Here is a 26955-nt window from a genome sequence, read left to right as displayed (position 1 = left end):
CTAGACCTGATAAACAAATTCAGCAAAGTAGCAGGATACGAAATCAGCAAACAAAAATCATTAGCATTTCTATATGCCAACAGTGAACAAACTGAAAAATTTTACAAAGAAGTCCCATTTACAATAGCCACAGATAAAACTAAGTACCTAAGAATTAACTTAACCAAAGAAGTGAAAGATCTCTGCAATAAAAACTAAAAACATTGATGCAAGAAATTGAAGAGGACACCAAAAAATGGAAAGATATTTTATGTTCATGAATTGGAAAAATCGATGTTGTTAAAATGTCCATACTAGCCAAAGCAATCTACAGATTCAATGCAATCTCTATAAAAATGCCGATGACATTCTTCACAGAAAGAGAAAAAAAATTTTTAATTTTATGTGGAACCACAAAAGACCCAGAACTGCCAAAGCTATCCTAAGCAAAAAGAATAAAGGTGGAGGACACATTATCTGACTTCAAATTGTACTACAGTAACCATACAGCATGCTGTATGGCATAAAAAACAGAAGCACAGACCAGTGGAATAGAATAGAGAAGAGAGAAGCCAGAAATAAGTCCATACATCTACAGTGAACTTTTTTTTTTTTTTTTTTTTTTGAGACGGAGTCTCGCTCTGTCGCCCGGGCTGGAGTGCAGTGGCCGGATCTCAGCTCACTGCAAGCTCCGCCTCCCGGGTTTACGCCATTCTCCTGCCTCAGCCTCCCGAGTAGCTGGGACTACAGGCGCCCGCCACCTCACCCGGCTAGTTTTTTGTATTTTTTAGTAGAGACGGGGTTTCACCATGTTAGCCAGGATCAGTGAACTTATTTTTTACAAAAGTGCCAAGAACATACACTAGGAAAAGAAAATCTCTTCAATAAATGATGCTGGGAAACCTGAATATCCATATGCACAAGAGTGAAACTAGACCCCCATTTCTCACCATATACAAAAATCAAATCAAAATAGATTAAAAACTTAAATCTAAGACCTCAAACTATGAAACTACTACAAGAAAACATTGGGGAAAATCTCCAGAACATTGGTCTGGGCAAAAATTTCTTGAACAATACCCTACAAGCACAGGCAACCAAAGCAAAAATGGACAAATGGGATCACATCAAGTGATAAACCTTTTGCATAGAAAGGAAACAATCAACAAAGTGAAGAGACATCTCACAGAATGGGAGAAAATAATTGCACACTATCCATCTGACAAGGGATTAACAGCTAGAATATATAAGGAGCTCAAACAACTGTATACGAAAAAAATCTAATAATCCAATTTTAAAATAAGCAAAAGATCTGACTAGACATTTCTCAAAAGAAGACATACAAATGGTGAATAGGCATATGAAAAGGTGATCGACATAACTGATCATTAGATAAATGCAAATCAAAACTACAATGAGATATCTTATCACGGTTGAAATGGCTTTTATCCAAAACAAGGGCAATAACAAATGTTGGTGAGGTAAAGGCAACCCTCATATGCTGTTGGTGAGAATGTACATTAGTACAACCACTATGGAAGACAATTTGGAGGTTCCTCAAAAAAACTAGAAGAGAGCTGCCATGCAATCCAGCAAGCCTGCTCCTAGGTATATACTCAAAAGAAAGGAAATCAGTATATCAAAGATATATCTGCACTCCCATGTTTATTGCAGCACTATTCACAATAACGAGGACTTGGAAGCAACCTACGTGTCCATCAGCAGATGAATGGGTAAGAAAAATATGGTGCATATACACAATGGAGTGCTACTTAGTCATAAAAAAGAATGAGATCCTGTCATTTGCAACAACATAGATGGAACTGGAGGTCATTATGTAAAGTGAAATAAGCCAGGTGCAAAAAGACAAACTTCACGTGTTCTTACTTATTTTGGGGTGCTTAAAATTAAAACCATTTAACTCATGGAGATAGAGAGTAGAAGGATGGTTACCAGATGCGAGGGGAGTAAGTGGGGATGGTTAGAGGTACAAAGAGTGGTTAGAAATAGTACGGCCTAGTATTTTCTAGCAGAACAGGGTGACTATAGTTGAAAATGATTTAATCATTCATTTCTAAATAACTAAAAGAGCATAATTGGATTATTAGTAACGCAAAGAATAAATGCTGGAAGTGATGAATACCTCATTTACCCTGATGTCATTATTACACATTGCAGATCTGTAGCAAAATACATATTGTAACCCATAAATATATGCACCTACTATGTACCTACAAAAAATAAAAGCAAAAATAAATTAAAATACATACCAAAACAACCATACAATTAAAGGAACCAAAAACCAAATGTTGGTTGGTTCCTTGAAATTACTAATAACATTGATAAATATTTGGCAAACTTAGAATAAAAAAAATGATTTAGCCAGATGTGGTGATGCTGCCTATAGTCCCAGCTACTACAGTGGGAGGCTGAAGTTGGAGTATCTCATGAGCCCAGGAGTTCAGTGTTACAGTGAGCTATGATTGGGCACGGCACTCCAACCTGGGTCACAGAGTGAGACCCTGTCTCAAAAAGTATATATATAAATACATTTAAAATGAGAGAAGACAGAAATAACCAATATCAGAAATAAAAAAGGAAATGTCACACAAATCCTACAGACGTTGAAAACATCATGATAGTATATTAAGAACAACTTATCCCTAAAACTTTGAATTTTTCATGAAATGATCAAGGTGGAAAATATAACTTACCAAAACTGACACCGAAAAATAGAAAATAAGTTAAAATACAAACACTAATATAACAAATAAAGAAATTAAGTCAGTAATTAAAATTCCCCACACAACAATAACTCAAGGCTCTCATAGCTTCTTCACTGGTTAGTTGTACCAAATGGCTACAGAAAAAAATAATTATCATTTTGTACAAATTTTTCCAGACAATAAAACTGGAGAATACACACTACTTTAACTCATTTCATAAAGCTAGCATAACCTTGATACCAATATTCATGGATGTTATAAGAAAGGAAACTTCCAGGACAGTCTCACTCATGAACATCAATGAAAATTTGTTAAACAAAATAACTAACAAATAGAATCCATCAATATATAAAAAATGATAATACCTCATGACAAACTTGGTTTTATTTCAGGAGTATAAGATTGGCTTAACACTAGAAAAATCAATCAAGTGAACTTACAACATTAATGAATTAAAAAATGATTAATAAATGGTGAAAAAACATTTGATAACATTTAACATTCATTCATGTTTTTAAAACAAACTGAGAATAGAAAGGAATTCCGTTAATCTGATACAGGGAATTTTATCAATCAGAATAAACTAGGTTACATTTCAATAACAACCAATCCCAAAAATCTTAGGGACTTAAAACAATAAATTACTTGAAACATTAAAAATATAGATTTCTGACCTGTGCAACCTGTCTGTTGCAGGTTAGCAGCAAAGTTCTGTTCATTGTCATTGCTTAGGGACCCAGCCTGATAGTTGTTACTGGTTCGGTACCACAGGAAACAAGAGCTCAGAAGGTCCACCCTGGAAGGGGCACATATCACTTCTACTCACTATTCATTGGCCAGACATAGTCTAGGGCCCATCCAACCTTAACAGGGCCACAACGTGCAATCCTATAAGGGCATTATGAATACATTTTAGAGCCCCTGGATTCTGTTATGTTGCTCTGAAGAGTGTTGATTCTAATTCTGGCAGACAATTAATTGGACACAGACTCCAAATCTTATCTCCCCTGTGGTGGACAACAGCTGAAGTTCTTTCATTTTCAGTTTTGTCATCTTCTAGTTTTTGCTCACCCTCTGGGATGACTGGGAATCTCCCCATGTGTGTAATTCTTAGAGGTCAGCTAAGGCAGAGTTTACCTGCTTACACCCTCTGCGAGGCCCTCCCATCCAAGATCCCCTCTTCCAATTTTCTACCTGCTCTTCTAGCCCAGAACTCTCTCTCCAAGTCAGTTTACCTGCTTTCTGCTGCCCCAGGCCACACATCTTAGCTCTTAGAAGAAAAGCTTTCAACTCACAAACCTTATCAGGTGCACTTCCAAATTTCAAGGGCAGATTCCCCTCTATAGTTGGCCTACTTGAAATTCTTTGGCATGACTTTCAAGGATTCCCACTATCTGGCTGAAAATTATGTTTTTGACTTTATTTCTTACTATTTCCCTTCATACACCCTGCACTCTAGCCAAACCGATTGTGTGGTAGAACTTGCCTTGCACTTTTCTAATTCTGTGTCTTTGCTCATTTTTCAGAATGGCCAATCTCACATCCCCAGATGCCTAAACATTAAGTGACCTTCGAAGCCCAGGTCCAATATGAATTGTTCTGTAAAGCTGCTTCTGATTCTCCTCTCTACTCCCTACCCTCAACTCCCATCCTATCTCCACTCTGCCTTCCCTCCCCAACATAACTTTATAGCTCCTCTCTTATGTCACTTAGAACATAATGTTAGAAAGTAATACATCCCCACAGCATCTCATGTCCTGGCTAGTACACAAGAGATGCATCAAAATATTTGCAAGATTAATATAATAAGGTACATAACTGCTGTCTATACTGAAATCTGTATAGGTGCCGTAATCAAAAGCATGAAGTGGCCATTTGGGCCTGCCACTGTACTATATATTCTATAAAAACTGTCGTGTAAGACTCTCTCATATGAAATGACAAATGAAGGGTATAATGATATAGTGCTTTCCATTTATCAGAAGAATTATTTAAGTGGTGAGAGTACATTTCTGTTGATTCATCTACATTCCCTCATGTGATTCTATTATGAGCAGCAACATACTTTTGTGAAATGGCCTACTAGGAGGAGAGGTGACCCTGGTTGCAAAGAATTATGGAAATATCACTGATTTACAAATCGACGGACCATAACACGGTGGCTTCATTAGGAGAGCTCTAACAAGGTGAGGTCATCTGGCAGTAAAGGGCAGGCATGCACAGACACAGTGGAAGAAACCTGAGCGAGAACATTTTACCAAGCAAAATACTCTGTTAAGGAACACCCAGTGGGGAAAAACACCACCAAGTAAGAATGAAATATGAGAATCCGTATCACAATACAAAAATTACTCTGAGACTTCTATTTACTAAGAAAGGAGCAAATACACTTGCAATGCATTACCCTTTACTCATAATCTGATAATTTTACTTATCTTGACATTTTCCAAGTAAATTATTCTGAATGTGATCATAATTATTTTAAAAGTGATGATTTTAATTCTGGAAAAGAAGTCTAATCTGTTTAAAAAATATTGAAAAGAGGTGTCTGACCTAGGATTCTTTTGGTTACCAGATACAGAAAGAAAGTGTTTCGAATTGTCTTAGACAGTGAAGTTCGCCTGGTCACTCGCCAGAGGAAGGAATCGACCTCAGGCCTCGCCTGTATGAACAGGGGAATGAGGAAGGGTGATCCAGCACCCACGATGCAGGTGGCAGAGATGGAGGGAATGGACAGCTTAGTTGTCCCTGCCAGCAAGGCACAGTACGTTAAAAGAGAGAACCAGCTAAATGCATTTACTGTCCCTTTTCCACTCTCAAATAAATAAATGAACAAACCAATTCTATCACTCTTCTAACGTAATGTGATGTTGAGGGGCAAAAGCTCTGAAGTCAGACTACCTAATCAAAATTCCGACTCTCCTGCATAACTGCTATCATACAAGTTAACTACCTGGAGACTCAGGGGCCTAACTTATAACACTGGGGCAATACGGCCGGGTGTGGTGGCTCACGCCTGTAATCCCAGCACTTTGGGAGGCCGAGGCGGGTGGATCGCCTGAGGTCAGAAGTTCAAAACCAGCCTGATCAACATGGTGAAACCCCGTCTCTACTAAAAATATACAAAAATTAGCCAGGCATAGTGGCGGGTGCCTGTAATCCCAGCTACTCAGGAGACTGAGGCAGGACAATTGCTTGAACCTGGGAGACGGAGGTTGCAGTGAGCTGAGATCGCGCCACTGCGCTCCAGTCTGGGCAACAAGAGCGAAACTTTGTCTCAAAAAAAAAAGGGAGGGGTGGACAATGACATCCAATTAATTGGGCTATTTCAGTGATTAAATGAGCTAATACATAAGGTTATAAATGTTATCATTGTCATCGTTATCATTATCATCATCATTCTCTGCCTAAACTATGGCAACATTTTTTAGTCACCCGGGCTAGAGCCTCAGACTGAGAATCTTCACTTCTCCCATGTGGGGGCTGAGCTGTAGTCAGAAATAGCACTACTGCAGGGCCCCCTTGCTCTTCAGAAGGTGCCATGGAACCCCACTCCATCACTGTTAGTAGTGGCTTATTCCTTAAGCCACCAAAGCACAGGACACAGCAGGTGTCTCGACTGCCCGCTCAAAGTCCATGCTAGATTCTGTGTTTGCTGTACATGTTTGAACATTTCTCGCCAGCACACGCCAGGTCTGCTGTACACTAGTATCCCATGCCTGTGGGTATGCCGGGAGGGTGAGGAGCCTAAGCATGCTGAGTGCAGACTGGATCCCAGCTTGCTACTAACCAGCTGTGTGGGCTTAGGCCACCTAACTCTTTTAACTGTCCCAGGGCATTAGAAAACTGATTGCCCAGGGACATTGTAAGGAGTAATGAGATTATACAAATAGAACATTTAGCATGGTGCCAAATCAAGGTGGCAATAAGAATACATTATTTTTATATCCTTGGTTTTCCTTCATGGTCATATCTCTGCAGACTTCTAAATTGGGGTCATCAAAAAAATTGACATATTTGAATTCTATAATATTTATCCAAGTTACAGTAAAAACTTTAGATGGAAACTGGACTGAGCCAAATGTAGATACATGAGGTATCCTACTCAGGGCTATACGGGCTGGTAGCATAATCATTAGTGCATATTACTTGGATACAATTGTTCACAGAGTTTAAAACAAAAAAGAGAAAGAAAGAAAGAAAAAGCCTAATTTTTCAACCATTCCTGTATCTTCCCTACAAGGAAAACCATAGAGGCCTTGCCAGATGCTTTGCTGATACAGTTTATTTATGATCTCCTTTATGAGGAAGCATATTAGAATACATGAGGTTAGTTTGGCTGGCCTTATTCCAGAGAGCTCACTTTGACTGCTGGTAACAACTACTGTTTTCCTAGGAGCTCCTGAATCACCTGCTTAAATAATCAGTCCTAGAATCACACCAGTTATTGATGTCAGGTTTAGCAGTGTGTAGTTTTCAGACTCCTTCTTAGAAATTGGTCTGTTTGCCCATCTTGTATTTTGTGCACATCTCTTGTCTTCTTTTGTGAAGAGCCTGTGCACATTGTATCTTCCTTTACACTCCACTACTTCTACTGTCTGAACCCTGTGGAAATGTAGACACCTTTTCTCAATCAGAAGAGACGTAGCAGGCATTCTTAGAAGTAGTGGTACATAATGCAGCATTGTCTTGGTTTTTACTCTGAAAATGGTGCTAACTCCTTCCTCTGGTCACCCTTTCAGTTTTCACCCCTATCTTTGCAGATGAACTGAGACAGCAATTTAGGTACAGAGGAGCAAGGTGCTCCAAAGACATGAACCTGCCCCTCCTCTGACAGTGCCACGGTGCTGATGGGTTTACTCTCAGTTGCTGTGAGACGTGCTCATACGTGTGTAAGCAAGTGCAGGCACAACCTGGGCAACAAGGCTAAAAAGGAGTATGTTGGATGACATGATGCTTCAGGTTTCATTCTCTGTGTCTGGAATATGGGGAGTGTCAAATAGATCATGCTAGGGACTGCATCATGGAGACCATTTTGGTAACTGAATACTTTCAATTACTCAAACAAATAGCATTAATCATGTATCTACATTTAAAACTAAGTATGTCATGGAGAGAATGGCCAAACACTTTCACCAAATACTAAATTATATTCTACAGCCATGAAAGAATATATTTTGGTCTATTTCTATTGAAAAACTGAAAAAGAGTCAGCCACTTGTAATGGCAAAACTTCGGTGGAAAATCTGAGTTTTGCATAAAGATACTTAAATGGCATGCTATGGTATTTATATATTTTACATATTCTATATGTGTTGAGAGAACAATCAATATTTTTTGTATGACATTTACTTCAAGTAGGAGAAACTTGAAAATAATGAATTAAAGAAAAAAAATTAATCCTTATTATAGGCTTACTTCATGTCGATAATAGCTGATCTAAATCGATCATACTTTAATTGCCTAGGAATATCATAAATCAGGCTGTGTCATATTTACTTATATAGCAATTGAGCTCTGTTATGGAAGGAGAAAAATTTACACCATTTTGAAATCTAAATTTGGTTTGAAAATATATTTTGAATTCATTCTACTCTATAAAATAGAAAATTATATGGTTAGCACTCCTGAACTAGCAAAATTTATATCCATTGTAATCTAATTCAACTAATGCTATAATGGGCCCAAAACATCAAATATTAAATATTTTAACTTCAGAAAAATTAATAAAAATCTTTAAGACACTATAATAGACAAATTCATAAAGACGAAAAGTAGATTATCAGGGACTAGAGCAGGGGCATGGGGAGTCTTTGCTTAATGGCTACAGTGTTGTGGGTGATGACAAATTTTTGGAAAAAGATAATGGTGAGACTTGCACAACATTGTAAATGTAATTAATGCCACTAAATTGTGCACTTAAAAAAGGTTAAAAGGCATGGTGGCTCATGCCTGTAAATCCCAACACTTTGGAAGGCCAAGGAGGGCAGATCACTTGAACCCAGAAGTTCGAGACTAGCTTGGGCAACATAATGAGACCCCATCTCTACAAATATAAAAAAATTAGCCAGGTGTGGTGGTGCGTGCCTGTAGTTCTAGCTGCTCAGGAGGCTGAGGTGACAGGGTCGCTTAAGCCCAGGTGGATTAGGCTACAGTGAGCTGTGATCACGCCACTGCACTCCAGGTAGGGTGACAGAGTAAACCCTGTCTCAGAAAAAAAAGTAGGGGGAGTAAATGCCATATTTTGTGTTACATATATTTTACCCACTAAATGAAATAAGATATTAAAATACGTAAGAATGATTAAAAAAAAAAAAAAAAACTAACATGCCTGCCCTCAGCACTGTAATCCTATATTTTCTTTTAGAAAGTCTAGCCTCCGTCATGTGACCAGAAAAGGAGAGATAAATATTAGAAAGCAAACACAAATTTAACAGTATTTTTGGTAATATCATTACATATAAAATCCAATTTAATTCACTATAAAACAATTAGATCCAGTAAGGGAATTAAATAAGCCCGTTAACAAAGTAAGTATACAAAAGTCATATACTTTTTTTTAATTTAATTTTTTATTATTATTATATTTTAAGTTCTAGGGTACATGTGCATAACGTGCAGGTTTGTTACATATGTATACTTGTGCCATGTTGGTGTGCTGCACCCATCAACTCGTCAGCACCCATCAATTCATCATTTGTATCAGGTATAACTCCCAATGCAATCCCTCCCCCCTCCCCCCTCCCCATGATAGGCCCCGGTGTGTGATGTTCCCCTTCCCGAGTCCAAGTGATCTCATTGTTCAGTTCCCACCTATGAGTGAGAACATGCGGTGTTTGGTTTTCTCTTCTTGTGATAGTTTGCTAAGAATGATGGTTTCCAGCTGCATCCATGTCCCTACAAAGGACGCAAACTCATCCTTTTTTATGGCTGCATAGTATTCCATGGTGTATATGTGCCACATTTTCTTAATCCAGTCTGTCACAGATGGACATTTGGGTTGATTCCAAGTCTTTGCTATTGTGAATAGTGCCGCAATAAACATACGTGTGCATGTGTCTTTGTAGTAGAATAATTTATAATCCTTTGGGTATATACCCAGTAGTGGGATGGCTGGGTCATATGGTACATCTAGTTCTAGATCCTTGAGGAATTGCCATAATGTTTTCCATAATGGTTGAAATAGTTTACAATCACACAAACAGAGTAAAAGTGTTCCTATTTCTCCACATCCTCTCCAACACCTGTTGTTTCCTGACTTTTTAATGATTGCCATTCTAACTGGTGTGAGATGGTATCTCATTGTGGTTTTGATTTGCATTTCTCTGATGGCGAGTGATGATGAGCATTTTTTCATGTGTCTGTTGGCTGTATGAATGTCTTCTTTTGAGAAATGCCTGTTCATATCCTTTGTCCACTTTTTGATGGGGTTGTTTGTTTTTTTCTTGTATATTTGTTGTACTTTTATGTGTATATTATCAATAACCTTTAGAAAGAATGTTGGGATTAAATAATTTTACACAAATAACAACAAAATACAAAATTTCTTTGAGTATATCTAACAAAATTATGCAGGATCTATATGAAAAAATATTGTAAAACATTTCTGGGGAACTTAAAGACAAGAAAATTGAAGAGATATCATGTTCCTAATGGAAAGATTCAGTAGTAAAGATGGCAATTGTCTGCCAAATTATTCTCTAATTTTACCAAAGGGCCAAGCACATTTTCAATTTCACCTAATTATCTTAAAGTTTGTCTCAAAAAATAAAGGGTTAAAAATAATCAGGAGAATATTGAGAAAGAACAATGAGAAAGGGATTGAATTCTGATATATTAAAACACAAAGTTATAATCATGAAGAATAATATGTAATAACAAAAGAAAAATATGCAGAGTATGTTGATAACTTTTTAGAAAGCAGTTTTTTAAAGTGCTTATCTTTTAGTGGAACAAAATCTTGTGCCTACATATGCCTGTGGAAAAGATATTCCCTTCTGTTAGCGTCTCAGTACACAACTTTCTAGTATTTATTCGGTTTACATTCTATTTTATAAAATGAGGTCAGAGTGCAAATATGCTTTATAATCTTCTTCTTTACTCACGTGTATCTTAAACATTTTCCTATTTGAAGCTATTTTTTCTATCAGATGACTAATAATTTTATAATTTTTCATTGTGCAGATATACTATAGTTTACTTAAACAATTCATTGTTCTTGGAACATTTAGATTGTTTCTAATTATCAATAATACTGGACTTAGCATTCTTTCCTACAATGCTTTGGGCACATTTGCCTAAATCCTTGGACTAACAACCCGGAAGTGAGACTGCTGGCTTAGCCGTTGTATGCATTTGTATGGCTTTTAGGTTTATTGCCAAACTGCTCCGTAGAAAGGTTGGAATAGTTTATAACATGGTGTCTTTGAGGGCACCTCTTTTCTTTTCTCAAACCTGTTTCTGCACTGACAGTGTTACATTTTCAACAACTTTGTGTTAACATGATATTAAAAATTATGGAGTCGTGTTTTGTTAAATTACCAATCAAGTTTGTGAAAGGAAAAATATCTTGGGCCCCCAAAATCACTCAGGAAAAGTCAGGCTGGAAACTGCTTAGGGCAAACGTGCCTCCCATTCTATCAAAGTCACCCCTCTGCTCACTGAGATAGATGCAGATCGGATTTGCCTTCTTCGGAGAGGCTAATCTGAAACTTCGTGTCTCACCTCTCTGTGACCTGGAAGCTCCCTCCCCGCTTCCGCTTCCAGTCTTCCTGCTTTTGCTTTCAGTTGTCCCACGTTTCCAGACCGAACCAATGTACTTCTTACATATATTGATTGATGTCTCATGTCTCCCTAAAATGTATAAAACCAAGCTGTGTCCCGACCACCTTGGCACATGTCGTCAGGATGTCCTGAGGCTGTGTCACGGGCGCGTCCTCAGCCTTGGCAAAATAAACTTCCTAAATTAACTGAGACTTGTCTCAAATTTTCTGGGTTTCACAAGTTGAATATTCTAGAATAGTAAATGTTCATTTTTATGTATTAATTTGTGCATTGTCTGTTTATGTGCCTTGCCCATTTTTTTACTGGAAGATTCAATCCTTTATTGGGTTGTGATAGCTGTTTGTATATTATGGCTATTAACATTTAAAGCATATGTCAAAAATATTTTTTAGAATTTTGTTTGCTTTTGCCTTTTGTTGGGTGTTTCTGGTTTTAAAAGAAGCAGCAGAGAAGGAAACCACAGTAGTAAATGATATCTAATAGTAGAAAAAGTCCTCACTTTGCAAAAAAATCATAGAATAGTGGATTTTATGCCTGAGAAAATTATACATGTAGCATATAACCATTTAAGATAAATAACTTTTACCACCATTGACTTTACATTATTTTTTCCTTATTCTTCAGCAATTTCTCTATATCTGAAGCCTCTATCTTGTTTATTATACTTAAAGCCAGTAGGCAGTACAATAGAAATCCAATTTTCTGAATAGAAAGTTTCCATTTGTTGATCTATAATGTCAGTAGACTCCTCACGTTAGAACCTTTTCAAAACCTTAAATCTTGAGTTCAAAGTCCTCGCTTATGTCTTGACAATAGCTTTCAGGCCCATCAACACAAGAATAAACACATCTCTTCTCTTTCAAGCTACAAAATCATATTCTCTTTATACCTGTTAGCATACTTTTCAAAGGAAAAGAACTTTGTTTCCAAAAAAAAAAATCTTTTACTTTAATTCCACTGTGACAGAACAAAAGACTTCCGACTGCATGGTGTATCTTAATTCTCTGAGAATGAAGAAGAGAAATAGAGGAACTGAAGAGAAAGTGGGCAGTGTAAGAAATCCCTGTTGGATGAAGTTAAGAGGCTTTTAAATAGTGCATATCCTGGCTTTGTTTCACAGCCACTGCAGAAGTTTTAGAGCCATTACCTGTCCATTTAGAAGGACTTAGAGCTCCATTTTAGATGCCATTACACGTAACAGTTCAGGCATTTTACTTCTTGGTCATTGTCAATCCAATAACGTTTATCACAGCCATATTAATTCAGTCAGGGCTTCCTAATAGCTAATATCTAATCTATTTCCTAAGAGTTAATATCATTATCCATTGTGAGAGAGATTATTAATGCATACCCAAATGATCAATTAGGCATAGATACAGACATAAACCTGATAAAAATTTAATGTTAGTGTTACTCATATATCTCATATATACATATGTGTGTGTGTTCATGTGTGTGTGTGTGTGTGTGTGTATATATATATATATATATATATATATATAAATTTACTCCTTGATACCAGTATATTCTACAGGACAAAATTCTTCTCTCACATTAGCAGTAGATCAGCATACCCAGGCTGTTTTATTGCAAACTTTGGCGGGCACACACTGAAAGAACAACACTGGGATAAGCCAGCATCCAGTGACCACAGCGGTCACCAAAACCTTTTCGGCAATTACCACATGTAGGTAGTTATTGCTTTGTTACCTTCCATAGGCTCTCCTACTAATGACTTCATAGTGTCAACAGAACAGCTTTCTTGAAAACACAAAAACAAAACCTACGAAATGGAGTGAGGGCTGTATGTGCTCAGTCATACATTTCTTTTAATATATACAAAAATGCAAACAACACACCCATGTGGTTCTGTTCTGTGTCTAATCCTTAGCTAGATGTGGCTCTGAGTCCTTTTAAAGAAGTGGGATGGGAGGGAGGGATGAATAAAGAGAAAATAAAGAAACCCAGGATCTCAAACATCTGATTCTCTTTGGTTGATAAGGCAAGGTGGGACCCAGGGATTCTTGAGCTTGGGAAAGGTCACTACAGCCTCACCCTCCTTTCGTATGCACCTCCATATTCCTTCCCAGCACTTCCAAACGATCCCAAGAAAGACACACTCCCAGTGACACATCCAGCCAGGGTATCTTTCTACTATCTCAGGTCTTCAATCCCCCAGGGGAATCTCATGCATCCAAGCTGGAGCAGCCCCTGCAGCGAAAGAACTCCTTCCTGGGAAGCTAGTCCCTAGCGTGCTGCTTCCTCTCCTGGAAACTCTTCCTGTAAATGACATCTACTCAGCCCTGGGCTTTGTTCCTGCATCTGGGAGCCTTCCCTTAACCCTAGACTAGGGGAGGGACTTGACTGTCTGCTTAAACACCCTGTCCTTCTTATGTGTAATTGTCACATTTGTCATTCTTGTTTAATATCTTCTTCCTTACGATTTTGTAAACCCCGAGAGATTGATAGTGTGCTTACCTCATTTGTTTCCATCTTTCCAATTCCTAAAACAGTGATGGGTGTGTAATACGTGCACTGTCAATAGACATTTGGTGAGGCAAGCCTAAGTGAGTTAATATAGGTGAAGTGCTCAGTTTAATTCCTGGCACATGTTGGTGCTCACTGCATATTAGCTACAGATGCTGTGAATCATGCACAGATGTGTGCAGTCCTGAAGCCTAAACCTGTTGAGCATCGTTGGTAGACTTTTTGAAAGAATGTCAACCGCCCCCAATCCTCAGAACATTTCTGCCCTCCCAGTTCTCCTGGTAACCTGAGCTTGTCAGTAAGTAAGGCTCACTAACCCCTGCCATTCTAAAAAGGCAAAACAGCTTTTAGATTGGATAAGACCAGATAGTCTCTACTGCTGACCATGTAACACACTGCGTGCCTTCTTCCTCCTCATCTTCTCGTGGTGATCTGAAACCTTGTTCTTGAATATCTCATGACTCCAGCTCTTAGGCTAAATGATAGCATTCTAATTTTAGTTGTTTTTCAGCAGATATGTTTTGTCCTGCAGTGTGTCTAGCTGCTGCTGTAATGAGCCATCGTGCTGCTGAGTTCTATGGTTATATTTAGGTTGGTGCCCTGAGTGAAGGCTGAGCCGTCTCTTTTCATTACATTTGTATTTACTTTCAAACTAAACAAGAACAGAGTCTGGACTGGACCAGAAGTTGTAGGGGGCTCTGAAGTGTTTTCATGCCACAAACCCTAGTTCGTTGCTAGGGGGGATGAATCTGACCACATTTTTTTAAAAAACTTCCAAGTGATTCCAGAGGAAATGGCTGTGAAACCGCTAAATGATACCTTATATTCTGGGACTTTTAACAGAGGATTCGGTTTAGTTCAAACTAGCCAGGCATAAAGGAAGCACTTAGGATAAGTTTGAACTAGACCAAATCCTCAGTTATAAGTCTAGGAAAATAAGGTATCATTTAGCGGTTTTGCAGCTATTTCCTCTGGAATCACTAGAAAATTTTAAAAAATAAAGTGGGGACTGATTCATCCCTTTCAGCAACAAACTAGGGGCTGGGGTATAAAAACACTTCAGAGCACCTCACAACGTCTGCAGCCAATGGAAGGGGGTAGGGGGCTCTGAGCTCTTTTAGCAGGTGGTGAGATGATCAGATATGCTTGAGGGAGGTTAACCCAGCAGTACCTTGAAAGACAGGTTGGGGAAGTGGAGAAAGACAGAAAGAAAAGAGATCTGTGCAAGATCAGGCCAGTGCTCCAGTGAAGGGGTCCCAAGGATCAGAACCAGAGGAATGGCAATAAGAATGGAGACCTAGAGGAGAGAAGGTGAGGATGGAGAGTGAGACCAGAGAGAGAAGGTGAGGATGGAGACTGGGACCAGGGGAGAGGAGGTGAGGCTGGAGATCAGGACCTGGGGAGAGGAGGTGAGGCTGGAGACCAGGACTAGAGGAGAGAAGGTGAGGATGGAGACCAGGACCAGAGAAGAGGAAGTGAGGATGGAAACAGGGACTCGAAGAGAGATGATGAAAATGGATTCTGGGACTGGAGGAGAGAAGATGAGAATAAAGACCAGGATCAAAAGAGAGAAGGTGAAGATGGAAACCAGGACTAGAGGAGAGGAGGTAAGGATGGAGACCAGGACCAAAGGAGACGAGGTGAGGTTGGAGACCAGGACCAGAGGAGAGGTGGTGAAGATGGAGACCAGGACCAGAGAAGACGAGGTGAGGATGGAGACAAGGACCAAGGGAGAGGAGGTGAGAATGGAGACTGGAACTGGAGCAGAAAAGGTGAGGATAGAGACTGACACTGGAGGAGAGGAGAGGAGGATGGAGACTGGCACTGGAGGAAAGGAGGTGAGGATGGAGACCAGGACCAGAGGAGTGTTGGTGAGGATGGAGAGGGAGACACAAATTCAAGAGATACTGCAAAAGGAAAACCAGATGATTTGGTAACATGAGGCATGCGAAGGGGGAGAAACAGGCTTTGACCTGGAGTGACTGGGAACAAGGTTTATCTTTACTAAATATGAGGAACATAGGGAAGAAAAGAAAGTTCAGGGAGGAAATTTAGTCTTTCGAACAAACTGAATTTGAGGTGCTGTCAAGACCCAGGCTGATGGAAATGTGAGCTGGAGCTCAAGAACAATGTCAGGACTGCCTCAGAGGTGTATTGACCAAAGCATCATTTCTTTTTGTAGCCTGGGTCCTTTTGTCCCCTTCCCAGGGGCATCTGCTTTAAGGTCATAGTCAATCTTTTTCATTAGAAGGTAGAACATCTTACAAATAAGAGCCCTTGACTTCTTCTTGGAGTCATCAGAGGCATCACATTTTATTAATTGCACTTTTGACCTTCTATAATAGATGTTTTATCTGGCTCTTCTACTTAAACCATGGTACTTTTAGCCATCTCAGAAAGTGCATAACAGGCTCCCATAATTGAAGAAACTGGGGCCAAGAAAGTGCCAGTAAGTTGGCCAAGCTCACACAGCCAGTTATCAGCATCCTGATTCCTGACGCCCTGTACTTTCCACTGGGGCAAATGGTGCCTTTCAGACCCTACGTGGTGGCATCTCTTGCTCTGTCTCATCTGTACAGCTTGTTACTTTGCACTCAGAACTCTTTCTTTAAAACTGTCATATTCCTGTGGTCTCTTGTAGCTTATGTGTTGATTCCTTCTAACTGAACTTTAAAACATTTTGCTTTTCTTTCCTACTTTCTTGAGGGCCTAAATATAGTCACTTTATGTTCACTTCTACCAAGAATATTCTCGGTGTTTGTAACCAGCCTATAGTTTTGAACACCATGCCCAACCCTCCTTCCCAAATAAATGCTTGTTCCACATTAATGGTTTTAAGAATGGTGTGGATTGTTGCATGAAAGAGATTGTTGTATGAAAATGTATCCGTTGTCAACCCGCATAGGTTCCTTTAATTCCAGCAACACTAAGTGATGTTTTGTCTTTCATACTGCTTATCCAACTCAGGGCCCGGGCCTCTTCTACGAGGGGAAAATGAGCTGCATTCCTAGGGCTGGTGAGAAATCAGTGCAGGTAGGAGAATAAACAGTAATCAGACAAGATTCCATTTAAAACATCAGGGTTGCAATGTGTCATCCAAAGCTGTAATAATAAAGGCCCATTGGTCCCCAGTAGAGCGCAGTTTAATTAAATGCAACCACAAGACAACTTCGCCTTAACTTTGTAGAATTGAAGCTTTCTATTAAAATCTTTTCTGCTTGGTCCTTCTTTCACCGTATAGATGCCTTGAATCTCCGAAACCGACAGGTCATCTGTGTCACTCTCAAGGTCCTCCAGCATCTGGTTGTGTCAGCTGAGATGGTGGGCAAGGCCTTGGTGCCTTATTACCGTCAAATCCTCCCCGTCCTGAACATCTTTAAGAATATGAATGGTGAGTGAGCCCATGAGTCAAAATGTCTTTTAAGCCAAGGAAAAAGGGAGTGATTTGTAGTAGAGTTACTTAGCAACACGTTTAGGATTTATTATTGCATATAAACTACGATCCATTTGGAGATCTAAATAGCATATTCCCACCCCTTCTCCAGCTACTCCCTAGGGAAACAGTAAAATTAACAATTTCGTTTATTACTCCTCACGTACAGCTTACTTACTCAGTACAGAAGCGCTGAAGCCATTCTACAAGCTTCCAATAATTACATTGTGAAGTTTTTTTAACGGTCTTTTGAATACATTGGTAGGTTTTGAGTTTGTTCTTTTTCTTGATAGTGATTCTGCCTTTAGATACTTTCTGTTACAATTTCAGTCGGTTTTTTTCCATTGGTTTAAGAGGAATTTTTAAGCACTATTATTAAAACCTGATAAATGGTTTTGATGATTCATTTATTTTTTGCATGATTCTATAAGCTTTGGAAAACACAGATGAAGTCAGATGGTTCTATTTTACCCTAACAAAGATATTAGCAAGTTTTTGGTGACCCTTGGCAGGCAGCGGATGTACATCTATTCATTAGGAGTGTGATTTCCTAATTTTCTTTGTTGTTGTTAATTTTGAAGTTCCATACTTCTCACATGCATGGTATAAGTCAACATTGAAGTTATTTCCTGACAGTGGTATCAATAAGTTAGTAATTTAATGGAGCACTGAATGAAACTTTTGCAACATGATCTGCTCATCATACATTCAAGAAAAAAATCAAACAAGAAGCTAAGTTTACGGCAGCTCCTGCCACAAACAGACTTTTGTTTAGAATCGCTATTTTTTATATTATTACTCAATTGCTATTACGTCTGCTTCAGGCATAGACTATTCAGGAAATCATGGAATTCTCAAAAAGCTCTTAGCTCTCTTTCAATAGTAGAACCGGCTTGTATGTTTTATACTATACATGTTTAGAAAAAGGACTTCAAACTAGAGTTACAGGAGCTTACAAATGCCTGTAATGGAGTGCTTGCAATGGTATTCTGCTCAAATTGTCTGAAGAGCTGTGGGTAAGGTGGACATTCAGGCAAGATGGTTAGTCTTTAAGCAAAGTAATAACTGGGTTTTAAGAATTGAGTCTCTTATTGTCAAAACTTAATGTTTTAGTAATAACATTCCTACTTTTGGAAAATACTTAAATAGTCTTCATTCATAGTTCATACTTTTACTATACAGTAGCAGCAAATATCCATGAAGTTATGGGAGACTCCAGATGTGCACCTTGTTCAACTAAGGTCCATAAAAGAAACTCTAACTGCACACCTTGTATTTAGATTCTAGTAACTTGAGGGAGATAGAGATAAAGATGTTCTGATAGAGATGGTAGCATCCTTAAAGAGATGGAAGCATCAGGGAACAGCCACCCAAAAAGTCTTAGTTAACATTTTTGAAGGGTGCGATTCACCAATACTTCCTCAGTAATCCTCATGCAAACCTATGATGCATGTACTATTACTGTTTCCATTTAATTGTTGTAAAGTTGCCTCTTGTAGCTTTTCTCCCATGCGGACGTTTGTTTCTGTACTTGATGATCATAGAAGATGAGACTGAACATATTTCCCTTTTCTTGCCTGAGTATCTAGGAAGAGGTAACTGCTGCAACACTGCTTTAATGCTTTTGTTGATCACACAATAAAAGCTAGAACTTATATCTAAGCATCATTCTGTATCCCTGTATAAAAGTAGAAAATCGGTCATGTTCAAAGGGCAATTAGAATCTTTCTTTATCCTCAAGGAGATCTATAAAGATGGATAAATATTGCTGCCACAAAGACAGATAAATCTTGTTGGGAGCTCTAGACTATTAAACAAAACAATTGGTTTCTACTGCTTTCTCATTATAGTTTTTCTTTAAATCTTTAACTCACAGGTGTTCATATACTGAACAAAGAAAATGATTGACTTTAAGAATAAATCCCTAGTAAGATTTTATCAATGTGGGAAATTTAAAGTTCATACTATAGTCCTTAATTGGTTCCAAACTCAGCTAATTCTTTTGGAGTCTTTCTAAATGCGTGCATCAGGAATTCTACATTTAAATTATTTTTCTGCTTAACATTTTTCGACATTTGAAGGGAAAAATATTATCTTCAGGTTCATTTTCTACTTATCTTAGAAACCTGTCACAACAATGCCAGCCTGCAGTTTGCTGTATTTTCAAAGGGTCCTGCTACGAAATTGTAGCATTCTAGCTGTAAAACTCAAAACTGTTCCTTAAAGTAGCTATGTTACCCTAGATCCAATTCTTTCAGGAAAAAAGCTTATCACAGGATTTTTCAATTCCATTAGAATTCTCACTAGAAAAAATGATTTAGCTTTAATAACATTTTAATAAATCCTGCTTTATGACATAGATCACAAAATGATATATACTTATTTTATTTAAGCAGATGTCCTTAGTAACAGATATAATTATTTACAATTAAAATTACATTAGAAATTGACAGTATGTAGTGTTAGAAAAAACTCATCCTAAATTTCAATGTATTAGAGAACAATTGCACGTTTCTGTATTTCCTCTTTTTTGTACTTCTCTTTTATGTAAATCAATGTCTCGTTAAACTCAGATTCAAAATATTTCTTTCAAGTCCCACTACAAAATTCTTTTTAGAATGAGACCAGATACAAGTGACAAAAAAGAATGAGAGAAAATATTCTTTCAAATACAGTGACCTGTCTGTCTGTCAGTATCCGCTCGAAGAGCAAACATTAGATGAGTTCTACTGCCCGAGGTTTCTACAATGTCTCCCGTTTTAATGTCGCACGAACTTCCTCTGAAATAAGCAGTGGGGGCTGCAGAGCCAGGGACCTGGACATTGTGGCAGTGGCCCACGGGAGGAGCCCAGGCTTCCAGTCTTTTCAAGGACCAGTTGGAAATCAAGTAGGGCAGGGAGGAACAGTCCATGCTCACAGCACCAATTCAGGCCCCGTCTACACGATCAGAACGACGAAAACTTAGAGCCAGCCCCACTAGATCATTGCTGTTCTAGCAGAGAGAGTGGCTGTATACTCATGTTTGTTAATAGTATTTTTCACAGAGTTTAATTAGGCTGTAGTGAAAACAAGAACAGATAAATCTGAGATGTGAATGGTAGTGTAGACTAAACAGTAACATTTTAGAACCAGAAAAGCTGTGACCTCAGGCAAATCCCTTAAAGTCTCTAATCATCAATTTTTTTGTCTGCACAAAATATACATCGTAACGACTTTTCATTAGGGTGGGCATAATTAGAGACAAGGTGTTCAGGGCCCCTTCACACAGAGCCTGTCCATGACTGATTACACATGATTGTTCATGACTGAAGCCATTATGATTACACAACATTATATACGTATACAAAATTATACACATACAGTAGTATATATTATAGAAGAATATCATGCTCTATGAATTATTTTGTAACAACATAACCAGGCAACTGAAAGTGTTGTGTGTGGCCCATAGCGCTCTCTCGTTGGGTGACCCGTCACTTGGCCCTCTGTGAACCTGTGAGTGGCCGTGGCCTCCTGGTCTCACCAGCTGCAACAGTGCCTTTGCTTCAAGTGGATCATTTTGCCTCTAATTGCCAAATGCAGGGCGAGTGGCCAAACAAGTCAAAGACTCAGATTCATTCACCGGTAACAGGTTTTCAAATCCATTCTTTTCTGGCACAATCTTTCAGCTTGAATATGTGACTGGTGTTTAGGGAGCATCGTATTTGAAAAAGAGAAACCCCTCTCTGGCACAGACAAGGAAAGCCTGGGCCAGGGTCCTCTTCGGAACAACCAAACTGCTATCTAAGCTTTTGAGCTGATTTCCTTGCATTCTAAACAGTGACTTTTGGACGTAAAACATGCTGTCTTTCCAGTGACTGCTTTGAGGCGAAAGAGAAAGAGGAGTTTCTACAAAATATTCCTTGAATGCATTTGTCATACAGCCAATAGCAATTTATTCTTTCCTATGTTCTTTCACAAATGTTATCAAAGGTTACAGAAAATTAAAACAATAGGAATCTTCAATTTATAGCTTTCAGAGAAGAAACTACGAAATTAATGATGCAGAGTATTACATTTAAGGAGCATGAGCCAATAAATGGCATTAAAGCATTTACAGCTGGAATATGGGCTCTGCCAGCAGATTAGGGCTCTCCGATAGGCCTGTTTACCATATTTTGGTTCTTTTCTAACAGTACTAATAGTTCTAAACAATCCCTACCTAAAAGATTTCAGACTCCAGATATCAGAGACTCTGATAATGTTGTAAATTTATGTCATGAAATATGCAAAAGTAAACATAATAATGAAATATCATGTCCCCACATTTGTAGAAATCAAATAGCTTGGCTTTATCTAAGATAACTCTAAGATGTATGCCATTGTAGACTAATAAAAAGTTCATTAAAGAGACTTAACATTTTAATTCAGATGCAGGCACATTAAAATATATAGGGAATGAGGATGCCTGAAGTTTGCAAAATTTTAGGATGTTTGTACCACATCTTTGACCTATAATTTAAATGGCTTCTAAAAAATAGAAGTAATTATTTTATGCTGATCGTCTTTTAAAACAACTTCTAATGAGAACCTAGGCCTTATAAGTCAACCTGATTCAAACCCTCCTTGATAACCCTCCTTGATATTCCTGTGAGTTCTCTGGGACCAATTCTCATGCTCTTTTCAAACGTTGATGAACTTCTGGGAATGGACTGTTTACCAAACAACAGCAGCAACAAAACTTTCAGTTTTTCTGTCTCATAGTTGATGTATATAAAGGTTATTTCTCCTCACAGAGATTTACATTTAATTTTGGAATTAAGGTTCATTCCCCATGGAATTCTGAACAACTTTGCGTTCATGATTTACATTTTAGAAATTTGCTTCGAAGTTCCTTTGAAATGGTTAAATGTGTTAAATTTGAACCATGAGATTACCCTAAATTAACTGAAGAAATTATTAGAACTGCTGCTTCCAACATTTCTGAACGTTAGATTTGGAATTGTCATGCATATATCTAGTCTCTCTGAGCACTTCCTCCATGCACACTTAACTCATTCATCTACACAGAATCCTAGGATTATAAAGTTGGAAGATCCACATAGGGGTCCTTTGGTCTAAGAGTATATCCAGTTTACCAAACTATACAATCATTACTTCCACGAAGGCAAAATGTTTGTGTTGGTCTTTCCTTTTCTTATATAGAGCTTGGCACACCTAGTAGAATCAGGTACCTAATATGTGCTTGTGTGAAATCAGTTCACTAACTCAGTCTACACAACCAGTACTTATTTCTTCTGTATCGTCCAAGCGGCCACACTACTTCATGGGGTAACCTGTTGTACTTCCAAAGAAAGTACAAACCAGCTCCTGTTTTGAAAGGAAATTTACACCTAACATTTCCATCTGGTTCACCTCCCTTGTCTAAACTGCACAGCACAATGGTTAATCCTTTTCCACATAGCAAGCCTTCGGGAAATTATAGAAAACTTTCCTTCCCCCTCGGTATTTACTTCTCCAAGTGCAATATCCCTACTTCTTCCAAGCGTTCTCTATAAGCAGAGCTCTCAAAGCCTGGAAAATCTTTGAGGATGGGGATGGAGGACTCATTTCTGCAGAAAGAGATGATTGTGCAGTGATCTAAGAGGGCAGCCCAGGACAGCAGATGGTCCTGGGAAGGGCTCAGGCCTCCCTCACCTGATGCCCCCACGCGTGGTCAGCCCATAAAGACCTCTTTACCAAGGTGAAACCTACACATGCTTATGAGGTTAAATGCCTTTCCTCTTCACTGAGACTGCTACATTTGAGTCTATTTTCAACCCTAATCCACTTGTAAAAAGCACCATGGAGGGAGTGGGGTCAGTCACAAACTGAATTACATCTCCATGCAGTCTCCTCTGTAGACCTTCCTGGTTGCGCCTGCCCAGAGGGGCGGATTATTCCGAGTTGTCTGTAACCAGGTAGGGCAATGACTAAAGAAATGCGAATCCAGTTCTGAAGGCTGTTTCTTAGCTTCCTGGAGCCATGTGACAAATTATCTTACACAGAGTGGCTTAAACAACAGAAATGTATCGTCTCCCAGTTCTGGGGGCTACAAGTTAAAGATCAAGGTGTAGACAGGGCCGGCTCTTACTGCAGACTCCGGGGAAGCCTCCTTCCTGCTGTCTGGCTTCTGGAGGTGCCAGCCGTCCTTGAGCTTCCGGAGGTTCCTGCTGTCCTTGAGCTCCTTGGCTTGTGGATGACGCGTCACTCCAGTCCCGCCACACCTTCATGTGGCCTTTTTTCCTGTGCATCTGTCTCCATGTCTCTTCTCCTCTTCCTCTGAGAATACCAGTCCTCATAAGGATTGGATTCAGGGCCCACCCTACTCCAATACTCCAATATGACTTGATCTTAACTACTTACATTGGCAGTGACCCTATTTCCAAGTAAGGCCACATCCTAAAGTTCTGGAAAAGACAGGAATTTGGGGGAGACACTATTCAATCCAGTCCAGATGCTCTACCTCTTTCCAACAGCTTGTGGAGAGAAAAATCTCATCTTTGATAAATAAAGGTAGAGGTTTCATGTTCCTTTCACTCCCTCACATTGCCATAACTACTGATACTGAGCCTGCTCTGCACGGATGAATGAAAACTCCTTCTTTCAACAACAAAAATGTCATGCCTTTTCCTTTCAGCAGGAGGGGTTTGTTTAGTTAAGAAGGAAACTGGACCTGGATAAGTTTTAGGGGAGATGCAGGGAATTGATGTTTTTCTTCTTCTTCAGTAATGCTGCAAACTAACCAGAGATGGAAGCTCACACTTCCAACAGCTCTGGATGCTGCCCTGGGGATCCCATAGCAGCACCCCTGGGTGCTGCTGCACCAGCTCAGTCTCCAGGAACCTGGCCACGGTGAGGCCAATGTCACCTGGGCCTGTCCCGGCCCAAACCAGCTGGGCAAGAGGCTCAGGCCACTCTGTCCCTAAAGGGATTTGGACCAATAAATATGGGTCACCTGGTGGACAAGGCAGGGCAAGATGCTTTGGGCACATGGAATAATTTGTGGAGAAACAAGAAATGGGACAAAGCGTGAGGGTGCCGAGCACAGCACTGAGGAGCGAAGGCTCTGGCTGCAGTTTTTCTGGGTTCAAACTCTGTTTGCCATCTGTGACTTTTGATGGGTTATGTAACAACTCTGTGCCTTAGTCTCCGTAATTTAAAAAGGAAGTTATTGGGAGGATTAAAGAAGTTCATTGGCCTGCAGAGAACTATAAGAAGGTCATTTTTCAGGAGTATCTACTTGGAGAGAAGAAGGGGAATGAACTGTGGAATTGAGGGTAAGTGCTTTGAAACTAGCATGTTAGGTAAATGTCTCCTACCTGCCGCACAGGGTTTATGTTATGGAGAGAACTGAATATATGTGGCTTTATATGGTCCTTCCAAGAAAATTAAGTGAAATCTGTTTAAGTTAATATCATTATTAATATCTAAGATGATTATTAATCATTATTAATATCTAAGATGATTATTAATATCTAGATATGAAATATTCAGTAATCAATATCTTTCCCATATGCCAGCAGTCAGAAATGCAATGCAAAGTTCATTTCTAGATGCTAATAATTCCTAATTGCAAATATTCCAACCCAAACAAACTTTCACTGCTCAGCTCTCCCTTCCCCCGAAGACAGTTTAGTTCCTTCCCTGGCCCTCTCATGTCATTGCAAAGGAGGGCTGAGTAGTGACCTACACACAGGACTGTATCAACAGGTTCACTTGCCTGCCCCAGTGAACTAGTGAAATCCCAACCTCTTTCCACTGTGTTCCGTTTTGGCCCTTATATTTGTGGTTTCTCTGTATAAATATTTCCAAATTGTCATGGCCAAGTTTTTTCTGGGCATCCCCATTTCACCAGCATCTGGCTTTACCACTGTCCCCACTTATGCAACTTTACCTGAAGAGATCAGACTTCCAGGAGGATACTGAGTTGCAGACAGGTTCATGGCCCAGGAACATCCCCATTGTTTCTAGACCAGTGGCAAATGTGGTGTATCTAGAATGGCTTGTGTAGGAGAATCCCATTCATTGGTTCTGAAATGGTGATGAAAAGTATCAACAAAAAGAGTCACACTCTGTAAAATACTTAAAGAGGCTTCTTCTGAGCCAAATATGAGTGACCATGACCCAAGGCACAGTCTAAGGAGGTCCTGAGAACATGTGCCTATGGTGGTTGAGTTAGTTTGGTTTTTGTATGTTTTAGGGAGACAAAAGACATCAATCGATATGTGTGGGGTATACATTGGTTTGGTCCAGAAAGGTGGTGGTTTACAGGTCATACATAGGTGGGTTCAAAGACTTCCTGATTGGCAATTGGTTGAAAGACTTAAGTTATTGTCTAAACACCTGGAATCAACCGAAAAGAGTGTCTGGGTCAAGATAAGGGGTTGTGGAAACCAGGTTTCTTATTATGTAGATGAAGTCTCACAGGTGGTGCCCTTAGAGAAAATAAGTTGGCAAATGTTTCCTAATCAGACCCTTAAAAGATGCTAGACTCTCAGCAAATCTCTTCAGGATTGGGAGGGCACGGAATGGGGAAGGATCTATTATGTTAATAGAGTTTCTTTACAGGTACAACTTTCTCCCCCCTAAACTGACTTTTCAGGCCATTTCAAAATATGGCAAAGAAACATATTTTGGGGTGAAATATTTTGATTTTCTTCTTTGTCTGTCATGTGAAGTGATGCCAGAGTCAGGCTGGAAAGTAAACCACATTATATAGGTTTAAATGAAACCTCTCTGATGAGATTTTATGGTTTGTGGGGCGTAACTCCCCAGGTCCCTTAGATAGGAATTTGGGCAAGAGAAGTAAAAAGTCAGAGTTCAGTCCTCAAAGGGAACTGCAGTATGGAAACAGCAGCTCAGGATGAAGCTCGAACTGGCATTCGTACCCCCTGCCTGTGTGTGGAACAGGCCATGTGATCTGAAGCCTGCTTCTCAGCCTGCAAGCTGTCCTACTGCCAGTCCAGGGACCCCTGGGAGATATCTCTGCTCTTCCCTTCAGATCCATACTCAGACATCCCATCCTTTCAGTAATCTCCCCTGACTCCGCTCCCACTAGAAGAACAGAGGGCTGGCACCTTCCAGTTATTCCCAATCTGCCTTGCTGGGTAGAGGTCCTGTTTCTTGTATCCCCCCTCAACAGGCGGAAGAGCCCAGATGCCGGGTGACAGTTGGGACAACTGGCTTTTGGCTGGACCTGTTTTCAAAGCCATGTTTGAAATGTGTGCTTTTCTTACAGGAAAGCAGTCCCGATCCAGATCCAAAGAGAGGGTTCTTGGATCTCACGCAAGAAAGAATTTAGGGCAAGTCCATAGAGTAAAGTGAAAGCAAGTTTATTAAGAAAATAAAGGAATAAAAGAATGGCTACTCCATAGACAGAGCAGCCCCAAGGGCTGCTGGTTGCCCATTTTTACAGTTATTTCTTGATGATATACTAAACAACGGGTGGATCATTCACGCCTCCCCTTTTTAGACCGTGTAGTGTGACTTCCTGACGCTGCCATGGCATCTGTAAACTGTCATGGT

The 26955-nt window shown here is 39.4% G+C and overlaps 1 protein-coding gene across 2 annotated transcripts in view; it reads left to right on the top strand.

Moving 5' to 3' along the window:
* The window catches only part of PACRG (parkin coregulated), a 600857-nt gene that overhangs the window by 351439 nt on the left and 222463 nt on the right, over positions 1–26955 (top strand). For both annotated transcript variants that reach the window (XM_017869560.1, XM_017869561.1), the window contains exon 4: positions 17218–17367. In XM_017869560.1, coding sequence (XP_017725049.1) covers positions 17218–17367 — 150 coding nt within the window. The remainder of the gene's footprint in view (positions 1–17217; positions 17368–26955) is intronic.

The sequence above is a fragment of the Rhinopithecus bieti genome, unplaced genomic scaffold (genome assembly GCF_001698545.2).
Source record: "Rhinopithecus bieti isolate Rb0 unplaced genomic scaffold, ASM169854v2 scaffold_3948, whole genome shotgun sequence".
In the NCBI taxonomy this organism is placed as follows: domain Eukaryota; kingdom Metazoa; phylum Chordata; class Mammalia; order Primates; family Cercopithecidae; genus Rhinopithecus; species Rhinopithecus bieti.
Note: the sequence above shows the minus strand (reverse complement) of the source record. Positions and strands in the feature narration are given on the sequence as shown.